Raw genomic sequence first — 20,049 nt, forward strand, 5'->3', positions numbered from 1 at the left:
TGGGTTACTCAAGTAGCAGATCAGAGATGAGATTTGAACCTGGGTCCTCTGACCTGTGATCTTTCTATTTTCCTACGAAAAGGAAACAGTTCAAGAGGTTAGGTAGTTATGACAAGTCAGGCTAGCATTTATTAAGACCCGACTAAGTGTACTAAGTGCTGGAGATAGGAAGAGAAGCAAGAAGCCCGTGCCCTCAGGGAGTTCACAGTCTGATGAGGGGGACCAGAGGCCGCACTCTGGATCAGCTGGAAGTAACCAGCAGAGAGACTGGGATTCAGGGGGATTGGGAAAGGCTTCTTGTGGAAGGCAGGATTTCAGCTGAGAGTTGGAGATGAGAAGGGAGGGCCTCTCAGGCACAGGGAACTGCCAGTGCAAACGCCTGGAGGTGGGAGATTGGAGCGTGTAGAGCAAGGAAGAGGCAGGAAGCCAGTGCCTCTGCATCCCAGGACATGGTGGGGAGTCAGGAAAGGAGCGAGAAGAAGGGAGAGGTAGGAAGGGGCCGGTTATTGAGGGCCCGAAAACCTGCCTGGAGGATTCTACTTTGGAATCTGGAGAAACTGGGAGCTTGGAATTGAATTTGTAGGGAGGTGATGTGTCACGCGTGTGCTTTAGGAAGATGAGGTTAATAGCTGAGTAGAGAGGGGAGAGCGGAGAGGCCCCAGAGCCACCCCCACCTCTGGTCCAGGGGTGAGGAGAGAAGGGGCGGAATCGAGAGGTCTGAGGAAGGTGGAAAAGGGCAACTCATTGGACTTGGGGGCAGGAGAGCGGGAGGAGGCAAGGATGCCAGGCAGGTTGTGGGCAGAGGGCCTGGGAAGAGGCAGGGGTGCCAGGGAGGTTGTGGGCAGAGGGTCTGGGAGGAGGTGGGGTGCCAGGGAGGTTGTGGGCAGAGGGCCTGGGAGGAGGCAGGGGTGCCGGGCAGGTTGTGGGCAGAGGGTCTGGGAGGAAGGCAGGGGTACCGGGCAGGTTGTGGACACAGGCAGGGGTGCCAGGCAGGTTGTTGGCAGAAGGTCTGGGAGAAGGGCAGGGGTGCCAGGCAGGTTGTGGGCAGAGGGTCTGGGAGGAGGCAGGGGTGCCGAGCAGGTTGTGGGCAGAGGGTCTGGGAGGAGGGCAGGGCTCTCACCAGCGATGGGGAAGGTGGGAAGAGCACCAGATGTTGGGAAAAGGTTGGGAGTTCAGATTGAGCATAAGATGTCTGTGCTTGAAATGCCCATCAAGCAGTTGGAGAGGCGAGGTCAGTGGTGAGGTCCGTGGTGAGGTCAGGACTGGACAAATTCATCTGAAAACCATCTGCACAGAGATGATAGAGGAATCCGAGGGAGCTGATGAGATCCCCAAGGGAAGGAGTATGGAGGGAGAAGAGGCCAGCCTGGGGGTTCCCCTTCTCAGTCCAGCCAGCAGAACTTTGCTCAGGCTGAGAAGTCCCCCGTTATCCAGCACAGAGAGGGCACTCAGCCCTCATGAAGGTGGTAATATTTTCACGTGAAAGTGTATTCATTAGGTAATGTTGCTGCTAGGGGAGCGTCTCTCCTTCTCAGAGAAAAGAATTTGGGAATGTGAAGTCAAGCTAGTGGTTTTTTTTGGGGGGGGGGCAATCAGGGTTAAGTGACTTGCCCAGGGTCACACAGCTAGTAAGTGTCAAGTATCTGAGGTTGGATTTGAACTCAGGTTCTCCTGACTCCAAGGCCAGAGCTCTATCCACTGCACCACCTAGCTGCCCCCTAGTCAGCTACTCTTAATGCTTTGGCTTTCAGGTGAGGAGTTGATCATGTTTATAATAAATTGAGAAGAGTAGCTATTTCTCTGCCTACTTCTACTTCTAAGATTATAGTTAGGACAGGCTGGACCAGGCAATGTGGTGGGAAAAACTGTGATCCTAAGTCAGGAGATCTGGATTCAAATCCTGCCTTTCCCTCTGAGACTTTGGCTAAGACCCCATGCAGCGCCTCAGTGGGTAGAGAGGAGGTAGCAGAGCAGAGTGGACTGGATGGAATGCCAGACTCAGAGGCAGAAAGCTACTAGCTGGGTGGCCCTGATAGTCCAGTCAGGTCACCTGCCTGAGTCTCAGTTTTACTGTCTGTAAAATGTGACTGCCAGAGATCCAGGGTCCTTCAAACCTCCCTCTCTCTGGGCTTCAGCTCCCTCTGTAAAATGAGAAAGTGGGGTGTGCTGATTTCTGTGGGCCTTCTGAACCTGAGCTCTGGATGCCAGATCCAAAGCCAGTGGGGACAGGAGGAACTGTAGATGAGCCTGTTCCCACAGCTGCAGTCCTTTTTTTTTTTTAAATTAAATTTTTTTTAGGTGTTTGGAATTAAGTGACTTGCCCAGGGTCACACAGCTAGTAAGTGTCAAGTGTTTGGTCTGAGGTCAAATTTGAACTCAGGTCATCCTGACTTCAGGGTGGGTGCTCTATCCGCTGTGCCAATCTTCAGTTCTTTTTGAAACACATGGAAGTGGCCCAGAGAGGGAGCCGGGTTTGTTCAGGGTCAAGTACCTACTAAGCGGCATTTGAACCCAGGGCTCTCCTGACTCTCTAGATCACTGCTGTCCTTATATCCCCTCCCCTCATTGTAAAAGGAGTGAATACCTTTCCCCATGACACTCCCCCCCACCCCCGCCCCTCATGGCCTCTCCTGGAATAGAGACCATCATTGCCAGCCTCCACTGAGTCCCCAGTGTGAATTCAGCCCAAAGGGAGGAGGCGGAAGGAGTTGGCTTGGGGACTGCCTTGCCTGGCACCTGTAGGGGCATCCTCCCCGCCCCGGTCAGTGGCAGCTTGTCTCCAAACATGATGTCAGCCCGGCAGGCTCAGCCGGCCGCCCTCCCTCACTTAGCAGCAAATCCTGGAGAAACGAACCTATTTCCCTTCCCCAATTCTGCACTTTGGATGAACCTGGTTTTTCAAGAACAGTGGAAGGTAATTTCCCCCCCGTTAGCCAGCTGGCTCACAATTGAGCAATCTCAGTATCACCCACTGTAAAGCCAAAGACAGTAAACAGGAAAATGATTTACATCCGCAGGACACAAATCAATAAGTTTGCATTTGGCTTTGACTCCTGGATCGGGGGCAAACTTCCCACCCCAGTTTGGTTTTAATGATTGATTAGGAGCCACCTTTAATTTGGGTGGAGGCGGCCAGTTTCCTTGAGGTCGGTCACCTGAGCCTGAGTGGTTGAGGGGACCGGGATTAGAGGAATGATTCTGGAAATGGTGCTTTTCAAATCAGACCCGAGTCTGCCGTCAGAGCAGGGAGCGGAAGAGAGAGGCTGATGGGAATAGAGGACTGGAGCGGAGGATCCCGGGACTCGAAGCTGGACAGGGCCTTGAGGGCCTCAGGGCTTGTGTGTGGATGGGCCCTTCTTACTGCGGAGCTCTTTGATCTCAAAGTCAGCTGCGCTTGGCTTGGTTTGGTTCTATGAGGATGAAAAAAATCATGCTGTAGTGCCCCCGCCTCCTCCCCCCCAGCAGAAACGGCGTGAATGCGGAGCCCACCCCAAACCTATCTGTTTGTCGGTCTATCCATCGTCCATCGGTCCTTCTCACAGAGAGCCAAGGACAAGGGGAGCCACTCTTAGGACCATTAACTGACTGGGAAGCTGTCACTAGGGACCAGCCCCGTCACAGAGAGGGCGAACATTCCACCTCCATGGGGTCGCCTCAGTCTATACCGAGACGAACGTTGAGGCCCCCTCAGAGGAGGCGTCTGAGGACATTAGACAGTCTAGAATCCAGAACTTGGTAGATGGCCAAGGTGCAAAGTGTTAATGAGCTGGACCTGCCTGAATTCCTGGACTGGTCATGGACGTGACTCCCCAGAGCTGAGGGTGGGGGTGGGGACTCGATCATGGGACTCTACTGCCCCAAGCCTCCCGGCTGTGCGGGCCTTTGACCAGCAAAGCATCCCCGCCTCTGTCACAAACTGTGCGTGTCAGGGCTCCTCGGTGCCACTTGTCTCCGAGCAGGGTCACTTGGGCTTGGACACTGGTGTGGAGCACAGATGCTTAGCGGGAACCTCTCTTCTTTCTATTGTTCCAGGTCACCGCCCACGTTTGGCCCACATCCCGGGCCAGCCACCCCGAGGGCCGGCCGCTGATGGAGAGCTGGTCGTGCTGACCCCTGGTCCCACAGAAGATGCCTTAGCGCTAGAAAGTTGGTCTGTCCTGTGATGGATCCCAGCGCCTGACTGCATTGCCATGGCGATGATCCTGACTCGGCCTCTCGAAAACAAAGGTGCTGCTGACTCCATCACGTGCAAACCTTTACACCCTGAGCTGGTAAGAGTCTGGGCTGGCCCCGCCAACCTGGGGAAGAGAATGGGAGCCCCTGAGAGGGTCCTTGTCCACTGTGGCTCAGGAAGACATTCCAGACGCAGGCCATAGCACAAACTTAGCAGAAGTTTGGGTAAACACGGGTGAGATGTAAACACCCAGGCCCAGATTAGAAATTGTTTGGCCAGTGAGGAGGAGGGTAAATGGAAGCCGGCGGGACGGAGATGGACATTCCTTTGTGTCTCAGCGCCACGGGATGATGGATATGGGGGGCGGCGCCAGCATAGACTCGGGCCTCCGAGGAGAGGTTGGAGGGAGATGTGCTGGCCCCCACCGCAGCGGGCCTAGAACGTGGCAGCGGCCATGAGCGAGTCATGGAAGAAGGGAGGCGGAGGCTGGGCGGGTGGGCCTGCCCAAAGTTCTCTGGGTAGGACAGTTGAGTCCGGAATGGACCCCAGAGGGGGCCTTCCCAGTCTGGAACTGCTCTGTTGGTCTGATAGTGGAATCCTACGACCAGACCTAAGCTTCCTTCATTGAAAGTCATGGGGCTCTAATGACTTGCAAAGTCGGGTCAGCGACTGGCGTGCAGAAGGACTGGAAAGGCCTTGTGCTTAGATGGGCTGGCCTGGTTGGCCTGGGTAGAGAGCGCTGGACTAGAGTCTGGGGCGCTGTTTCCTTCTGAGAGCTTTACGGTTGGATCGGAGCTCAGAGGCCCTTTCCAAGTCCAGCCCCGTTGTCTCACAGATGTGGAAACTGAGGCCCGAGAGGGAGAGAGCTTGCTTAAGATCACACATGTGGTAACTGGCAGAACCAGGATTTGAACCCAGGCCCTCTGACTCAGATCTGTTTGCTTTATAGTGAGGGGCTTTGATTGGGTGATAGGGTTTGGAGCTGGGAGGAAAGTTAGAGGTCATTGAATTTCACCTCTCTCATTTTACAGATGGGGAAGCTGAGGGAACAAAGAGGCGACCCCCCAGCTGGGGCGCCTCCCCCCTCCCCCTCCCCTTGGAGAATTCTGACCCACGGTCTCAGCACCCATTCCACACTTCCACACCGAGCCGTCCCACCTTGTCTGTTCTCTGGATGAGAGCAGGCATGGGGGGGGAGGGGGGTGGCAGCCCCTGTCCCACCTCTTCTGCTTTTCTTACTGCTTTTGGTTTCCTGGCCTTGTTTTTAGAGGCTGTCCTAGATTTCTCCAGGGTGGGCTTTTTCCTTCTCAGTGTGAAATGGAAAGGGCATTTCTAACTTAATGGACCTTGGAAAGTTTGCTGGTGTGGAGTCAGAGGACCTGACTTCAGATCCCACCTCTGACACTTAATTACCCATGAGAGCCTGAGCAGGACACGTAACTTTTGTGTACCTCAGTTTCCTTATCTGTAAAACAAGGGGATTGGATAGCAGGAGCTGACCTCTTTGGCTTGTTTGTCCCTGCTTCGGCCCGCTCTTCCTGAGGCCACGAGGAATGCCCTCTCAGCACTGTGCCCCGAGGGACCAAAGGTGTCCAGGGGGCAGGGACAGCTTCTGCCTGTATCAGGTCCTGGTTTTTAAATGGCCCATGTGCCTGCCATCACTCTGACCTGCTTCTGGAGTGGAGGAGTCCCGGGGGATGGTGGCGAGTCAGCTGGGGCAACACAGCAGCCTCATCCCCTGCCTGGGGCAGAAGGCCAGGACCCTTTTCTTACTGGCTCAGAGAGCCCAAAAAAAGTAAGACAGAAGTAGGCGCTGCAGAGTGGCTGAGGTGGCTGCTTCGTCCCTGGGTGCAGTGCTCTGTCCCTCCTCAGACCTTCGTCCAGGTTCCCTTCCTCCCTTTCCCTGAGAAGGCTCAGCCTGTCTGGGCCCTCGATGTTGGCTACTTATCGGTTCCTCCCAGCTCGTACCACCCAAATGCTGGACTTTGGGCTCCAGCCCTCTTCTTTCTGGGTCCACCCATCCCCCTCCTCCCCCTCCTCCTCCTCTTCCTCTTCTTCCCCCCTGGCCACACAGATGAGAAGGCAAACAGCTGCACCATAGGGACTGGAGGTGCCCTGAGGTACAGGAAGTTGATGGGAGCAGGCGTAGCTCCATTTTTTCTGAGCTGGTAACATCATCCTGCTTAGAAATACCATCAAGATAACGGAAGTGGGGGAAGGTCATTTTCTTTTCTTAAACTCTGAGCCCCCCCTGCTCTGGGCTAGGACAGAGGAGATCCCTTGTGGGAAGAGCTGAGGAAAATTACAGACCTTGTATTTCTCAGAGCCCTTTGGGAAGTTGCAGAAACTTCTTTTGGTGAGGTCCCCAGGATTGTAAAGATATGTTGGGGCTGGAGGAGGCTTGGGTTTGGGTCCTGTTGTCCCACCACTGGTCCCTTTGCTCTTCTGCTCCCTGTGCTTTGAGCAGCCCTTTATGACCATTTATTTGACTTCCCTCCCCACCCCGAGGAAGTCCCAAGGAAGGGCCATCTACTGTAAGTGAGGGCTGCTGAGGACTGTGATATCTTTCTGTCTTTGCACTTGGTGGCCTGCGAGGCCCCGCCCCACCCCTGCCCTGCCCTGCCCCCCTGCTCCTCTCCTCTCCTCCTTTCCCTCTTTGGATGGGATCTTTCTTCCAAGTATTCTCACTGCTGTGGCTGGAAGGCAGCCCAGATGTGTGACCTTGGAGGGCCTGCTTCCCGCCATCTTCTTTCAGCTGCCCACGCCAAGTTCAAGGGCCTGCTCTCTCATTTCCATAGTGACTGCCTTCCTCGGGCCTGGATTGGGAGCCTGTCCCAGGCAAGGCTTCTATCTAGTGCCAGGCTAGCTGAAGTCCATAGAGCAAAGGGAGCTTGGGAGCTGGCCATTTCCTGGTCTGGGCTAGGACCACCCATCCCTTTCCCAGGGTCTGAACACATCTCTTTCACTCACTCACTTTGTCTCACCTGTCAATCCTCCACCACCACCTTGACCACCATCTTCCCCAGGATTCCTAGCCCCAGAGCCTGGGGAATGGTGTTGCCCCCAAACTGTCAAACCGACTTTCGGCACAGTCATCATTGTGGAGAGGGGGGCCGCTCTCGTCACTGCTGCCAGCAATAAATGCAGACCAACTTCTCCTCCTCCCCCCTCAGCACATAGGCACAGGAACTGCCCCCAGACCACCAGTCCTGTGACCAGCTCAGCTCTTACAGACGTCATCTGGGGAAGAGCCATCCCCACCAACTGCCAACCCCTGCCACCCCAGGGCAGGCAAGCTGGCTTGGCTGAAATAGTGAGACACAGGATATATCCCCCATATACCGGGCAGACAGACCAACACTGCCATCTCGGCCCTGATGGAGACAGCCCAGGCCCTTGAGTCCCAGAGCCTGGAGAGTATTGGGCTTCCTGCCCCTTCACCATCATCCTGCGGAGACTCAGCCTGGAGCTGGCTCCTGCAGGAGCTCCCACACAGCCTGGGAGACCCAGGAAGGAAGATTCTCCTTGTCAAAGCCATGGCCCCATCACAAGGTTCAGCATCAGACATCAACAGCATTTTTATCAGTGGAAGTGACATGAAAGAAGTGGCCCGACCTCTGCTTTGGCACCTTCTCATGGGACTGCAGCTGACGTCTCCCCCCGCTAGAGTGGGAGCTCCCCGAGGGTGGGGACCATTCAGGCAGCATCCTCAGGGCTTGGTGTGGGGCTGTGCACACAGTAAGTGCTTAATAAATGCTTCCTTTCTTCATTCATGTTCATAGCAATGTACACATTTCAGAATATTTTCCCATTTATTATTTGCCTCATTCCTCAAGCAGCTAACAATGAGAGCTGCCCACAAGGTCGGGTGGGCTTCCTGCAGAGGAGTGGGTTTCCCATCCCCCTGGAGGGCATCAGGCAGAGAGAAGCTGGGTGACCACTGGTCTGGTCTGTTGTGGAAGGCGCATTCTTGTTCAGCTCTCTCCTGAGGGGTAGGTGAGGCAGGTGTCGTCATCTCCATTGGATGCATGAGGAAACTGAGGCACAGGCCTAATCCATTCCCTCCCCCATCCTTTCCCTGTCCCCCCAATCCATTCCCCCTCTTCCCCGATCTGTTTCCCCTCCCCAATCCATTCCCTTCCCCGATCTTTCCCCATACCCCCAATCCATTCCCCCTCTTCCCCAATCTGTTCTCCATTCCCCAAATAAGACTTGTCTTAAAGCCCCCAAGCTCAAGTCACACTTTTCATCTTTCAGCTACTTCTGTTCTTCCCCAGAGTTCTGGGTCTTCCTTCTGCTTTTTGGTGCCATGAATTCATTATTTTCTGTTCCTCATGTTACTGTCTGTCGCCCTGAAAATGTGAGATTCTCATTTTCTTTCTTTTGCAGGAAGGCTTCCCTGTAGAATTATATGAGCAGGAAGATGACATAATAGTTTGAGTAATTGGCATACAGAAAAAAAAAAGTTATGAAAACCCACGTATGTCCTGGATCAAGGCTGGCCTGGTCAACGGCGGCTCCTGAGGAAGAACAATTAGTAAATCTGTGCAGCTCTCAGTTGAGGGAAGGCCTTCTTTCCTGGCTGGGCCAGCGAGGAGCACACACAGACGTGCTTGCCTTTCACAAGTTCTGCATTCCACGTTAGGAAGCCAGGCTCAAGGACCTCTGCATTTCAAAGCAAGCACACTTTTGTGCCCTGGTGACCTTAGGGAGACAGAAATAAGGCTTTCCTTAAGGAGACGTCAGTTCTAGAATAAGCGCTCAACAGATGAATTGTGGTCCTTGTTCCCTGGCGCCCCCTCCTTGCTTGATTTCAGCTGTGACACGCACATGGAATAAATCGTTTGCTTTTCTTAATTGTTCAGTCCTCGAGGCAGTGGGGTGTGGCGAGAAGAGTACTGGACTTAGAGTCCGGCAGGACAGGGGCCACTTCTGGTCCTCCAGCTGGACTCCAAGGCAGGGAATCAAAAGGCAGATCATTTAGTCACGCGGTGCCTCATTTCCTTACCTGTAAAGTGGGGCTGATAGGGCGTGGCCTCCCTCCATCACAGGGAGCTCCCTGCTTCATGAGGCAGCTGGGAGGAGCAGTAGACAGATTCCTAGACTCAGAGTCGGGAAGATCTGAGTTTGAATCCTGCCTGGGATACTTACTAGCCATGTTATCCTGGACAAGTCCCTTAGCCTCTCCCTGCCTCAGTTTCCTCATTTGTAAAATGGGAATAATAATAGAACCTGTGTACCACGAGGACCACGTGCTGATATTTGTAGGCTCTGGCAGACGTGAAAGGGCCGTAGGAATGTTAGTGATTTTTGTTGTTACTAATCATTATTCACAGGGTTGTTGTGACGATCAGATGAAACAGTGTATGAACGTGTGTCCCTTGTCAGCTTCAGAGCCTGCCCTAGAGATGGACGCTTAGCTTCGGGCGCATCCCCCGCCCCCGCTCTGCTGGCCCTCACTCCTCATTCCGTTGGGGGTTCAGGGACTGACTCTCAAAAAGGCGAAGCGGGCTCGGCTTTGGTGACCCGGTGAATGGCTCTGGTTTACTGAGGTTGCGCGGCATGAGCCCGACGAGTCAGACAGAGCAAAGCCAGGGTCGCCATCCCTATGCCCGGGCATGCTTCAAAGCACTGGTCATCCTGACCTCAGAGAGCACCCAGTGTCACGGGGGAGATGGCATGCCTTCAGCCAGCTCTATGTGCAGGCCAAGGGGCGGCCTCCAGCGTTGGGAAAGGCTGCCAGTAGAAGCTGAGATCTTAGCTGGTGCTCTAAGCCAGGGTAGCCGGCAGATACAGAGGAGAAGGGAAAATGTTCCAAATGAGGAAATACCAAATACAAAGAAGATACAAAATCATTTCAGAGGCAGGGATCAGGAGAGACCTTGTATAGGCCCTGATGAATGGACGAGGTCTAAGAGGAGCAGTATGCCAGGCACGGGGCTCAGCCGTACAAGGGCCTGGAGGTGGGAGATGGGATATACTGCCAGGTTGTCTGGAATGGAGAGCGTGTTGGGGGAAACTTGGGAAGTTGGTCTGGGAAGATGGATGGGGGCCAGACGTAACGCAGCGAGCAGGATCCTGCCCACACATGGGGCTTGCCGTCTTCATTTGATCCTCTCTTGGGAGCAACGGAAGCCTCTGGACAGAGAGGCCTGGAAGTCCAGCGTAGGCTGAGTTGCTGGTTTGGACAAAGGCCTTGCTGTGGCTCATAGGCTCTTCTGAATTCTGCATTTCCTTAGGATCAGAAGCCTCGGGCTTCACGAACTGTAGAGACAGTTTTAGCTGGGTGAGTTTCACTTCTCAGAATAACGGGTGAGTTCCCAACTTTACTTCCTGGCTTTGTCTGCGGCCCAGCAGTCCTGAGCCGGCAGCTGGGAGGAGAGACTGAGACCCCCTCCCCTCTTTTCAACCCGCTTTCTTTGCCCCCTTTTGACCCACGATCCCCCTCTGTGGTTGCGGCCCCTCCATTGTCAGAGCGGCCTCTGGGATCCCAGGACCTGCGTTCAAATCCTGGCCTTGCCCTTACCGTATGACCTTGGGGGCTCCAGTTCCTGCCAAAGGAAGGGGTTGACTTTGAAGGGCCTTTCCAGTGCAGCTCTGGGACCTCTCTGGGACCCTCTGGGCTCCGCCAAGATCCTCTAGGCCCTTTGAGGCCTCGATTGGGTGCTTGTGGGGACACTGAGGCCCGGAGCGGCGACTGAGCCCATTTCCCTGGCAGCCCTCCTCTCTGGACACAGCTGCCCGGGCTGCCCGAGCCCCTTCCAGCGGCTTTTACCAGGCGCGAGGCGTATTTATCAGCATTGCTCTCAGGAGGTGACTGTAGCGGTGGTCAGCAGCCAGCCTCTCTTGCTCTCAGTCCTGCATGCGACTGCAGACTCGAGGCCTGAATCCCTTTAGAATTGTTGGGGGCTCCCTGGGCTTGGGGAGATGGGGGAGGCCCTCTAAAGAGAGGTTTCCCTTTGCTTTTGGCTTCGCTCTTCAGCTGCCCAGGCCAGTCTGGGTCCGATCTGGGTCCCTCTGACCTCACAAGGACTGGAGATCCTGGACAGCTGAGGCCCGGGGAATGGTACTGGCTAGTAATAATAGTACCCACAGTCATGACGTCCTGGGGAAAGGGGAGGAGGCAGGTGTCCTCTGGACGCCGGCCTTCCTGGGTGAGCTGGGAGCCGACAGAACCTGGGCTCAGGCGCTCATGCTTTGCATTGGTCACTGCCTTTTTATCCACTGCCCAGGAAGTATGATGTTAAATATAAAGGATCTGTCCCAGGACCATTTCTGTCTGGACCCCATCCAAAAAACCGGGAACAAGGAGATGAGAATGACAACAGTAAGAAGGAATGATAATAACAATCCTTCACATTGATTTGATGTTTTGAGGTCTGCCCACCTTTCACATGTGACCTCCTTTGAATCTTACAACCCTGGGCAGCAGGTTCTTGAGACCTCTTGTCCTTGTTTGAGGCTCAGAATGGTGTAGTGACCTGTCTAGGAGGACATGGCTAGTGAGTGTCGGGTGTCATGTGAATGCAAGGCTCTCCTGAATGGAGGTGGGAGACAGGGCCTGGCTTGGGAGTCAGAGGGACCCAAGGTCCAATCTCGCTCTGGCACTTCTCTCTGGGTGACCCGGGCCAACCCGCTTATCCTCTGGGGCTCCAGAGTTTCCTCCTCTGTAAGGTGGGGGGACATGAATGAAGCTGGTCCTAGGGTGTCAGTGGCTCCAGCCAGTGTGGGTGAGTGGATGATGGGAACAGTTATAGGGGAATGGGATGCCGAGGTGCTGAAGTCAGAGGTTGCTGCTCCAGTGTTTTCCTATTTGGGTCCCTATGAGAGGAGCTGTATGGCACAGGCCTGAAGAACAGGAAATAGCCTAGTTGGGCTGAGGCTGACTTCAAGACTGCTTTGTCTGTTGTTTCCACGTAGGGCAGAAGAGGGGTCCTCTGGCCTGGCTGGGCCCTGCGCTCCCTGTGCTGGCCCAGGGGGCATGGCTCCCTGGCCCGGCTGGGCCCTGCCATCCCTCTGCTGGCCCTGGGGGGCATGGCTCCCTGGCCCAGCTGGCCCTGTCCTCCCTCTGCTGGCTCGTCTGGGCCCTGCCCTTCCCCTGCTGGCTTGTCTGGGCCTTGCCCTCCCTCTGCTGGCCTGGGGTTCCATTTCAGAACTCCTTGGTAGAGCTCGTTCAACTGTTTCCTATCACACCTCCTCTCTCGCCCTCCTCCACATCCTCACATGGAAAAATCCCCTCATGTCAGAAGTCACGCCGTTTTTTTAAAGCCCATTAAAATGATGGAATCCACAACTCCCGTGAGATACTGGACAAAACGCCCTGCCCTAACGCTCTGCACTCGGAGGGCCTTGAAATGAGTGTCGCTGCTGCTTCCCGCCACCCTGGCCTACGGAAGGCCATCACCCCCTTGGGGGGCAGTGTTAGCGGGGGGCTCGGGGACAGGGGGCCTCTTCTCTAAGACCGTGAGACATCACCCGCTTCTCTGGTTGTTTTCAGCACACTCCAGAGAAGATGAGTCAAGGACCCACACTTTTCTCCTGCGGAATGATGGGTAAGTGACCAAGGCTTCTGTCTGCCTGTCCCCTGTTTACAGTCGCTTCTCTGGGCAGGTGTGTGTCCACACGGTTCCACTGAGGCACACCGCTTGTGGGGACAGCTGCGGGTAGAGCTGTCGGTGTTTCTGTGGCTGGCCATACAGCTGGGGGGGGGAGGTCAGCTTCCTGCCCCCCAGGGCTGCCAGGAGGAGAATAAGAAGAAATGTGGCAGGCAGCTTTCTAGAAAAGCTCAGTTTCCTTTTGGGCACAGGGGGTCAGAGGCCTGTTGCTGTGCCCATGAGAAGGTCCTGCACTGGGACTGAGGGGAGCACGTCTTGCCAGAGGGGACTTGTGAGGAGCTGGGTCAGGAAGGTGTAAGCCTTGGGGATGAGAGCTTGGGGGGAGGCATTGGGATGTGTTTCGCTGGGTCTGCAGAACTTCTTTCCGAAGACCCCTTGGCTTTGAGGAGACAGAGGAGAGAGGGGCTATGGGTTAGAGTCTGAGGGTTTGAACCCTATCTCTGCTCCTTATCACTAGGGTGACCTTGGACAAGTCACCTGCTGTCAGTGGTCTTCAGTTTTCTTGTCTCATCTGATGAGGGGGTTGGGTGGCTGGGGTCCCTTCCAGCCCTAGTTGCTGTAATTAGAGCAGTGGTGTGTTGGAAAGAAGGTTGGTTCAGAGTCAAAGGGCCTGGGTTCAAGTTTTCACTAGCCTACCTGCTGACCAAGCAGCCTTGGGCCAGTCTTAGCAATTCTCTAGGACTCCTTTTCCTCCTCTGTGAGCCGAGGAGGCCGAGGGCCCTCCCAGCCAGAGGTCTGAGGTCCCATGGTCACTGATCATGTGGTCTTGGCTCTTTTGTGGTCTCAGTTTCTCCTCTGGTTAGCAAAGTCACATGCTTTTGGAGGGGTTATCTTGCCTGCCTTCCGTGCTCTGGGAGCCTGGCATCCCTTGTGTGATATGAGGCAGGTCCTGGCTCCAGAGCCCGAGGGAGGGTATTGCTGGGGACTCTGGTGCTCCATCTGCAGAGGGAGCCTGCTGCCTGTCTGCAGAATGGCCGGCCGAGAGCCTGCTGCCCATCTGCAGAGTGGCTGGCTCAGAGCTTGCTGCTCACAGCTGGGCTGGCTGGGTCTGCTTGCTGACAACATCTGCTGAGGCCAACCTGAGCATCTCTGGAGCCATTTCTAAGAGAGTCTCATCTCCTTTCCTCCATAATTGTCCTTGTCACCCCCGGTCAGGAAGGTCGGGTCTTCTTGGCATTGCACACTGCGGTTGGGCTTTTTCCTTTCTTTCTGGTTGGTTGTTTTTGGTTGTTGGGTTTTTGTTGTTTTCTAGCTTCAGATTGGGCCTGGTCGTCTGGCCCCTTAGTGTTCAGCTGGTCCTTTGTTTTAAGGAAGACCAGTAACTAGGTGGATTTTAAATTGGATTAGGCCTTCCCTCCTGGAGGAAGGCAGAAGGTGCTGAGCTCCCTTGGGAATGATCAGGCCCCAGGCCCCATAAGTCACCCTGTCAGAGCCTCCTCAACCAGCTGAGTCTGGAGACAGCCTCGCTGCCCTCAGAAGAGGACAGCATGGTGAAACACAAAGGGTAGCCTGGGTTTCCTTTGGAAAGGGGTAGTGGGAAGGAGTCACTACTTCTTCCTCTGCATCACGGTCTCAGATTTTGAGGAAGATGCCCCCAGCAGCTACAGTTTGGAGCTGAGGGCCTCAGACGAGAGAAGCATTGCTAGGGAAAGCACTTTTGCCATGAAGCCATGAGTCCTTGGGGGATTCCAAGCCTTCTAACTCTGGGGAGGCTATAGGTCCTCCCTGCCAAGGATGAGGCCATTTTGATCCTGGCCTCCTCAGCACTGGCTTGGCTCTAGTCTTTCTGGACGTGCAGGGCTGATCTGAAAAGGGCCTCGGATCTCAGGGAGCCAAGTGCAGCTGCCATTTTGGAAGGGCCCTAGGCCTCAGCCCTGCCCAGTTTAGGAAGGAGGGAGGAAGGTAAGGGAAGGGGGCCTGCTGTTTCATCTTTCCTTGCCCTACCTGCCTGGCCCAATCACCATTCCAAAGTCCCCAAGCCCTTTTTTTCTCTCCCTACAAGCAGTTCTTAGTGGAGTCACCGAGTGAAGAGTCGTAGGAGGCATTTTGTCTGTTGTAGCATGTGCATGTTCTCTTTTGGCTTCCTTGAGGTGGGAGGAAATTGTCCTGACTTAATGCAGGAAGAACTCAATTAAACAGAGCCCCTCGGTTAACCAGGCTCACTATCTCTCTCCACTTGCCTTTGGGGGGAAATGGACATCACAAGAAAGCATAGGAGGGTGTTAGGGGTTTATCTACCAAGGACAGCTTCCAGGGTGTGTGTCAGGTCAATGCAGACTCAAGGGCAGTCCACAGCACACACCTCTGCAGCCCTGGACAATGAGGACTAGAGTCCCCAGGCTCCTCAGTCTCCAAAGATGGGCCCAGCCTTGCTCTGGGGAGCAGCCTCTAAAAGGCAAGGGTGTTTGGCATTCGGGGCTGACCCTCTAACAGTTTCCTGGTTGACCCTCCCTTTCCCCCGAAGGCCCAGACCCTGAGTACCCTGGGGAATCAAGGTCTTACTGTTGGAGTTCTCTGCTGGGTAGCATGGTCACTGTCCATGTTAGGTGTGCCTCTGTTTCAGGGGTAGGGAAGGGAATATTTTGACAGGCTCAGCAGAGCTTTACAAGAGGGTTTTAGGTCTTTCCAAGGCTGTACAATGCTTGGTGGAAATGAAATGTATATTATTGTAAGCACCTCCAAACCCCTGCCTGTCCCTTGATGATAAAAGGCTAATGTTCTGTCCATAATCATTGGAATCCTCTGGTGAGAACTGGGACAGCTTGGACCTTTCTGACTGTTCCTGAGTCTCCAAATGAATGTCTTATTGGGGAGCTAAGAAGAGTTTGAATTTCATAAATACCTTTAACAAAATCCTGCCTTTGAGTTAGCATACAGATTGTTGGGTCTCATTGGCTTCTTCATCAGATGGCCCCTCTTGAGCACCTCGGCCCTCCCTGGATCCACTTAGATCAGAATTTGTGAGTAATAAAATTAAGTGCTCAGGACAATGAAAGAAAAAGGCATTCAGAGCTTTGGTAACGAAGAGCTTGCTTCCCTCAGTCATTTGGGAACTGTATGTGTGCCCTGCTCTGACCGAGGGCAGAAGGAAAAACTCCAATCACAAGAGAAGGCTAAAGCAGACTTGGCTTGCTGGAAGGTTCTTGCACACAGAGCTTTGCAGAGTTGGGGGCAAATCTGCTGTCACACCGAGGGGTTCTGTCTCTGTATTTCCTACTGTCTCTCCTGATGGTCCTTGGCCTACCTTCTATTCCTGAACTGTAATTTCCTCTGTACATTTCCATCTACATGACTAATTATTGTGTTCTTGCAACAGGAAATATTATTTTGAAAACAGCTTCTCCTATCTCGCCCACCCATTACTCAGCTAGCCACCTACTTTTCCTTATCATTCAGTTTTTCAGGTGGTAGAAAATGGATGAGGCTGGGGGAATCCCTCAGTATGCAGGCCCGTTGAGGGCTGCTCACAAGCCTGCTGACCGTAGAGACCCGAGGCTGATTTCCTCTTGGTTGGCCCTGGGGCCCAGTCACATATATAATATTCTAATCTTTTTGTTGAAATGGAGGAGCTGCAGCCCTCAGGTCTCTGCCACACTGAGAATTATGTCATACTGTGTATGGCTATTGAGGACGATGGCCGTTGGGGTCCATTCTTTGGCCCAGTCTCTGAGAAGACCTGGGTGCGAAGGGATGCCTGAGAAAGCAAATTAAATCCCTCTGACTTAGCCCAGAAAGGCTGCTCATGAGTCAGAGGGCTGAGGACAAAGTAGAATTCATATTTTTAAAAAAGGTTGGGGGAGGATGGAAAATCATAATTACCTTCAGAGTTGCTGTAATAAATTATTTATTAATGTAAATTATTTCACAGGAAAAGAACATAGAGGAAACTTGAGCAGAAGGATCATACATTATGTATGAAAGGGACTGTAAAAATATTACAGCAGCCCATTTGTAGTTCACTTTGTGTCAGCATTTTAATTATAAACCCTTATTTTCAGTGTTTAATTACTTCGTTGTTAAATTCTACTCTTCACATATAAAAGGGGTTGGAACCGGGGGCACTTTCTGCACTAATTTCTAGAAGGGAAACCAGTTGGGAACTCTGAATGGATGGAGGAGGGCCCAGGCTGATGTAGGGAGCCACCCCCAGTATCAGCTCAGATTGGTAGAGGAGGGCCCGAACCGAGCTGGGGGGCCACCACTAAGCGTCCATTCTGCCATTTGTGACTTCTGAGGCCTTTTCCAAAGCAAGTTTCTGGTCTCTCTCTGTCTTCAGGTTTCTCTGGCTTCTTGGGGTGAATAATTTAATGAATTTTCCTACGGGCACAGATAGCTATTTTGATTATGAACATAGAACTTGGTTGAGAAACACTCCCTGAGTTCAGATTTGTTCCTCTTTTACTGAAGCGGTAGAATGAGCTTCATTTTCAGTTAAAGGGATATAAATAATATTTCTTTAAAATAATTTAGCATTCGTCTTTACCTAGCATGCTAGAATGATTTCTTGGGGCATATCTCTATTTTAAGCCTCCCCTCACCCCATGCACTCCAGACAGAAATGGAAACAATTAAAATTAAAATTGCACATAATTGCTGTTTGTGAAGAGAAATTAAATGTGAACATCCCACTTGGTGATTATTTCTCCTAGTCTTCCCTAAGGTGGAGGGAATCCAATTTAAATGGAATTAGTTAAAACTTCAGTGTTTCTTTCATAGTACAAGATTCAGGGATGGCCATCACTAAACTTTATTTACATCCTGCATTTGGATGGCAGAGGGATTGGGCCTGTGGTGGTTGTTGGCCTGAGAGGGCAGAAAAGTAAGACAGCTTCCTAGTAGGCCTTAGAGCTTTCCCTGAGAGGAATGGGCTGCCCCAGGAGCTTTTATGAAGCTCTCAGGGCCTGTGAGCTCTGCACTAAGGGGAGGAGGGTGGGAGTGGGGACTAGCAAAGAAAGGCAGAAACAGCCCCTTCCCAAGCTCCTCTGTGATGGGGCGACCACATTTGAATGGCTGGGTAAATACTCAGTTATACTGTAAATGGAAGGTCTTTTTAGAGGGAAGACTGGGGTTAGGGGAGAAGCCAGGAAGCAGAAGTGAGGAGGGGGTGGAATAGCCACAGGGCAGGCCCTAGAAAAGGCCTGCATCCAGGCCAGCTGAGGCCTAAGCCCCATGGACTTCAGGGGTGGAGCTCAACATGGCCCATGAGTGAGGTGGCCAGTCCCTTAGAAATCCCTGAAGAGATTCTGCTGGGACCTGCTGGAGCCATCTTAGGGAAACCTTTCCACTTTTCTGTGTGCTAGCCCAGTCAGTTTCTTCATCTGTAAAATGACATAACAATACAAAGCCCCAGCTCCCAGATTCAGGAAGAAAGGGACAAAGGAACTGTCTACCAATCTCAGAGATTTAGGGTTCTTTCTTGTTTAATCCAAGTTGGTCACGAGAACACACCCTCCAAAGAGTTGGAGCCATCTCAGGATTTTGTCCTTCCTGGTTTTTGCAACAGGAATTTGAGGTGTGATTTAAAGCCCTACAGTTGGCCTCAGATCCCTGTTTTCTTTTCCCCTGGTATCTTTTTTTAAAATGAATTTATTTTTACTTTTCAACAATCACTTCCATAAGCTTTTGAGTTTTAAATTTTCTCCCCCTCCCTCCCCAAGATGGTGTGCAATCTGATATAGGCTCTACATATACATTCCTATTAAACATATTTTCACATTAGTCATGTTGTAAAAGAGAATTAGAACCAATAGGAGGAACCACAAGAAAGAAGAAACAAAACAAAACAGAAGAAAAGAAAGAGCAGATAATCTGCTTCCATCTGCATTCAGACTCCATAGTTCTTTCTCTGGATGTGGATGGCATTTTCCATCATGAGACCTCTGGAGTTGTCTTAGATCCTTGCATTGCTGAGAAGGGCTAAGTCTATCAACGTTAGTCATTGCGTGACCTGGCTGTTCCTGTGTACAACGTTCTCCCTAGCTATCTTTTAAAATGACTCTGGGAAGGGGTGGAGTAGAGGAGACGTTAAACTGCTATTGCATCGTTTCGTGTCACGTCAGTCATATCATATATCATGCTGTGACATCACGTCATATCAGTCATATCGTATCGTATCATGTCATGCCATGTCATCACCAATTATACTTTGCTCAGCCTCAGCCTTGGATCACTCTCACATCGCCCACCTTTGTTTGTGCACACATGCTACTGAACGAAGTTGCAGAGACTCACACCAACTCACCAGGTCCACTACAGATTTATATTACACGGCCTCAACTGAGCCCTCACTGTTGCACGGCAATCCTACCCTGCTTCCCTCATCAACACTCTTTCCCACTCCCCACAGCAGCTCTTCCAAATCTTCTCAACCTTCCTCAAACCTCCCAGTCTCCCCCTCCCTCCACCCTCTCAGCTGATAACTTGGCCTCATATTTACAGAAAGAAGTGAGGCTGTTCACCATGAGCCCCTTCTTCTCCCCTCTTCCTCATCTTCCATCGCTCTGGGCCTTCTGCCCCTCTCCCCTCCTTCATCCTTGCCTCACATGAAGAGGCAGCCTTCATCCTCACCAAGGCTAACCCCTCTACCTACTCAAGCGATCCCATTTCATCCTGGCTCTTCCAAGAGATAACCCCTTCTCTCATCCCTACTCCATCATTTTCAATCCTTCCCTCTCTCCTGGCTCCTTCCCTAATTCCTACAAACATGGTTATGTCTCCCCCATACTGAAAGACCCTTCACTTGATGCTTCCGTCCCCACTAACTAGCATCCTATGTCTCTCTGCCCTTTGTGGCCAAACTGTTCAAAAAAGCCATCTACACTAGGTGCCTCCACTTTCTCCTCACTCTCTTCTTAATTCTTTACGGTCTGGCTTCTGACCTTCTCATTCCACCAAACCTGCTCTCTCCAAAGTCACTCATGTTCTCTTAGCTGCCAGATCAAGTGGACTTCTCTCCATCTTCAGTCTCCTTGATGTCTCTGCAGCCTCTGACACTGTTGTTCCCAGTCTCCTCATTTTCTAGGTTTCCAGCACACCCCTCTCTCCTGGTTCTCCTCCTCCCTCTCTGACTACTCCTTCTCGGTCTCCTTTGCTGGATCCTCCTCATCACACCCTCCAACCATAGAGGGTTCTGTCCTAGTCTTTCTTCTCTTTCTTTACTACTTCACTTGCTGATCCCCTCAGCTCTCATGTATTTAATGACCGTCTCTGTGCTAATGATTCTTAAGTCTACCATTCTTGCCCCAGTCTCTCTGCTGACCT

General features: G+C 52.6%; 1 protein-coding gene across 3 annotated transcripts in view; it reads left to right on the forward strand.

Moving 5' to 3' along the window:
• Positions 1-20,049, forward strand: part of FAM53B (family with sequence similarity 53 member B) — a 134,575-nt gene that overhangs the window by 54,685 nt on the left and 59,841 nt on the right. For all 3 annotated transcript variants that reach the window (XM_020973607.2, XM_078150701.1, XM_020973605.2), the window contains exons 2-3: positions 4,033-4,271; positions 12,672-12,726. In XM_020973607.2, the coding sequence (XP_020829266.1) occupies positions 4,191-4,271; positions 12,672-12,726 (136 nt within the window). In that variant the 5' untranslated portion in view covers positions 4,033-4,190. The remainder of the gene's footprint in view (positions 1-4,032; positions 4,272-12,671; positions 12,727-20,049) is intronic.

This window comes from Phascolarctos cinereus, unplaced genomic scaffold, assembly GCF_003287225.1.
Source record: "Phascolarctos cinereus isolate Bilbo 61053 unplaced genomic scaffold, phaCin_HiC Scaffold_3;HRSCAF=262, whole genome shotgun sequence".
NCBI lineage: Eukaryota > Metazoa > Chordata > Mammalia > Diprotodontia > Phascolarctidae > Phascolarctos > Phascolarctos cinereus.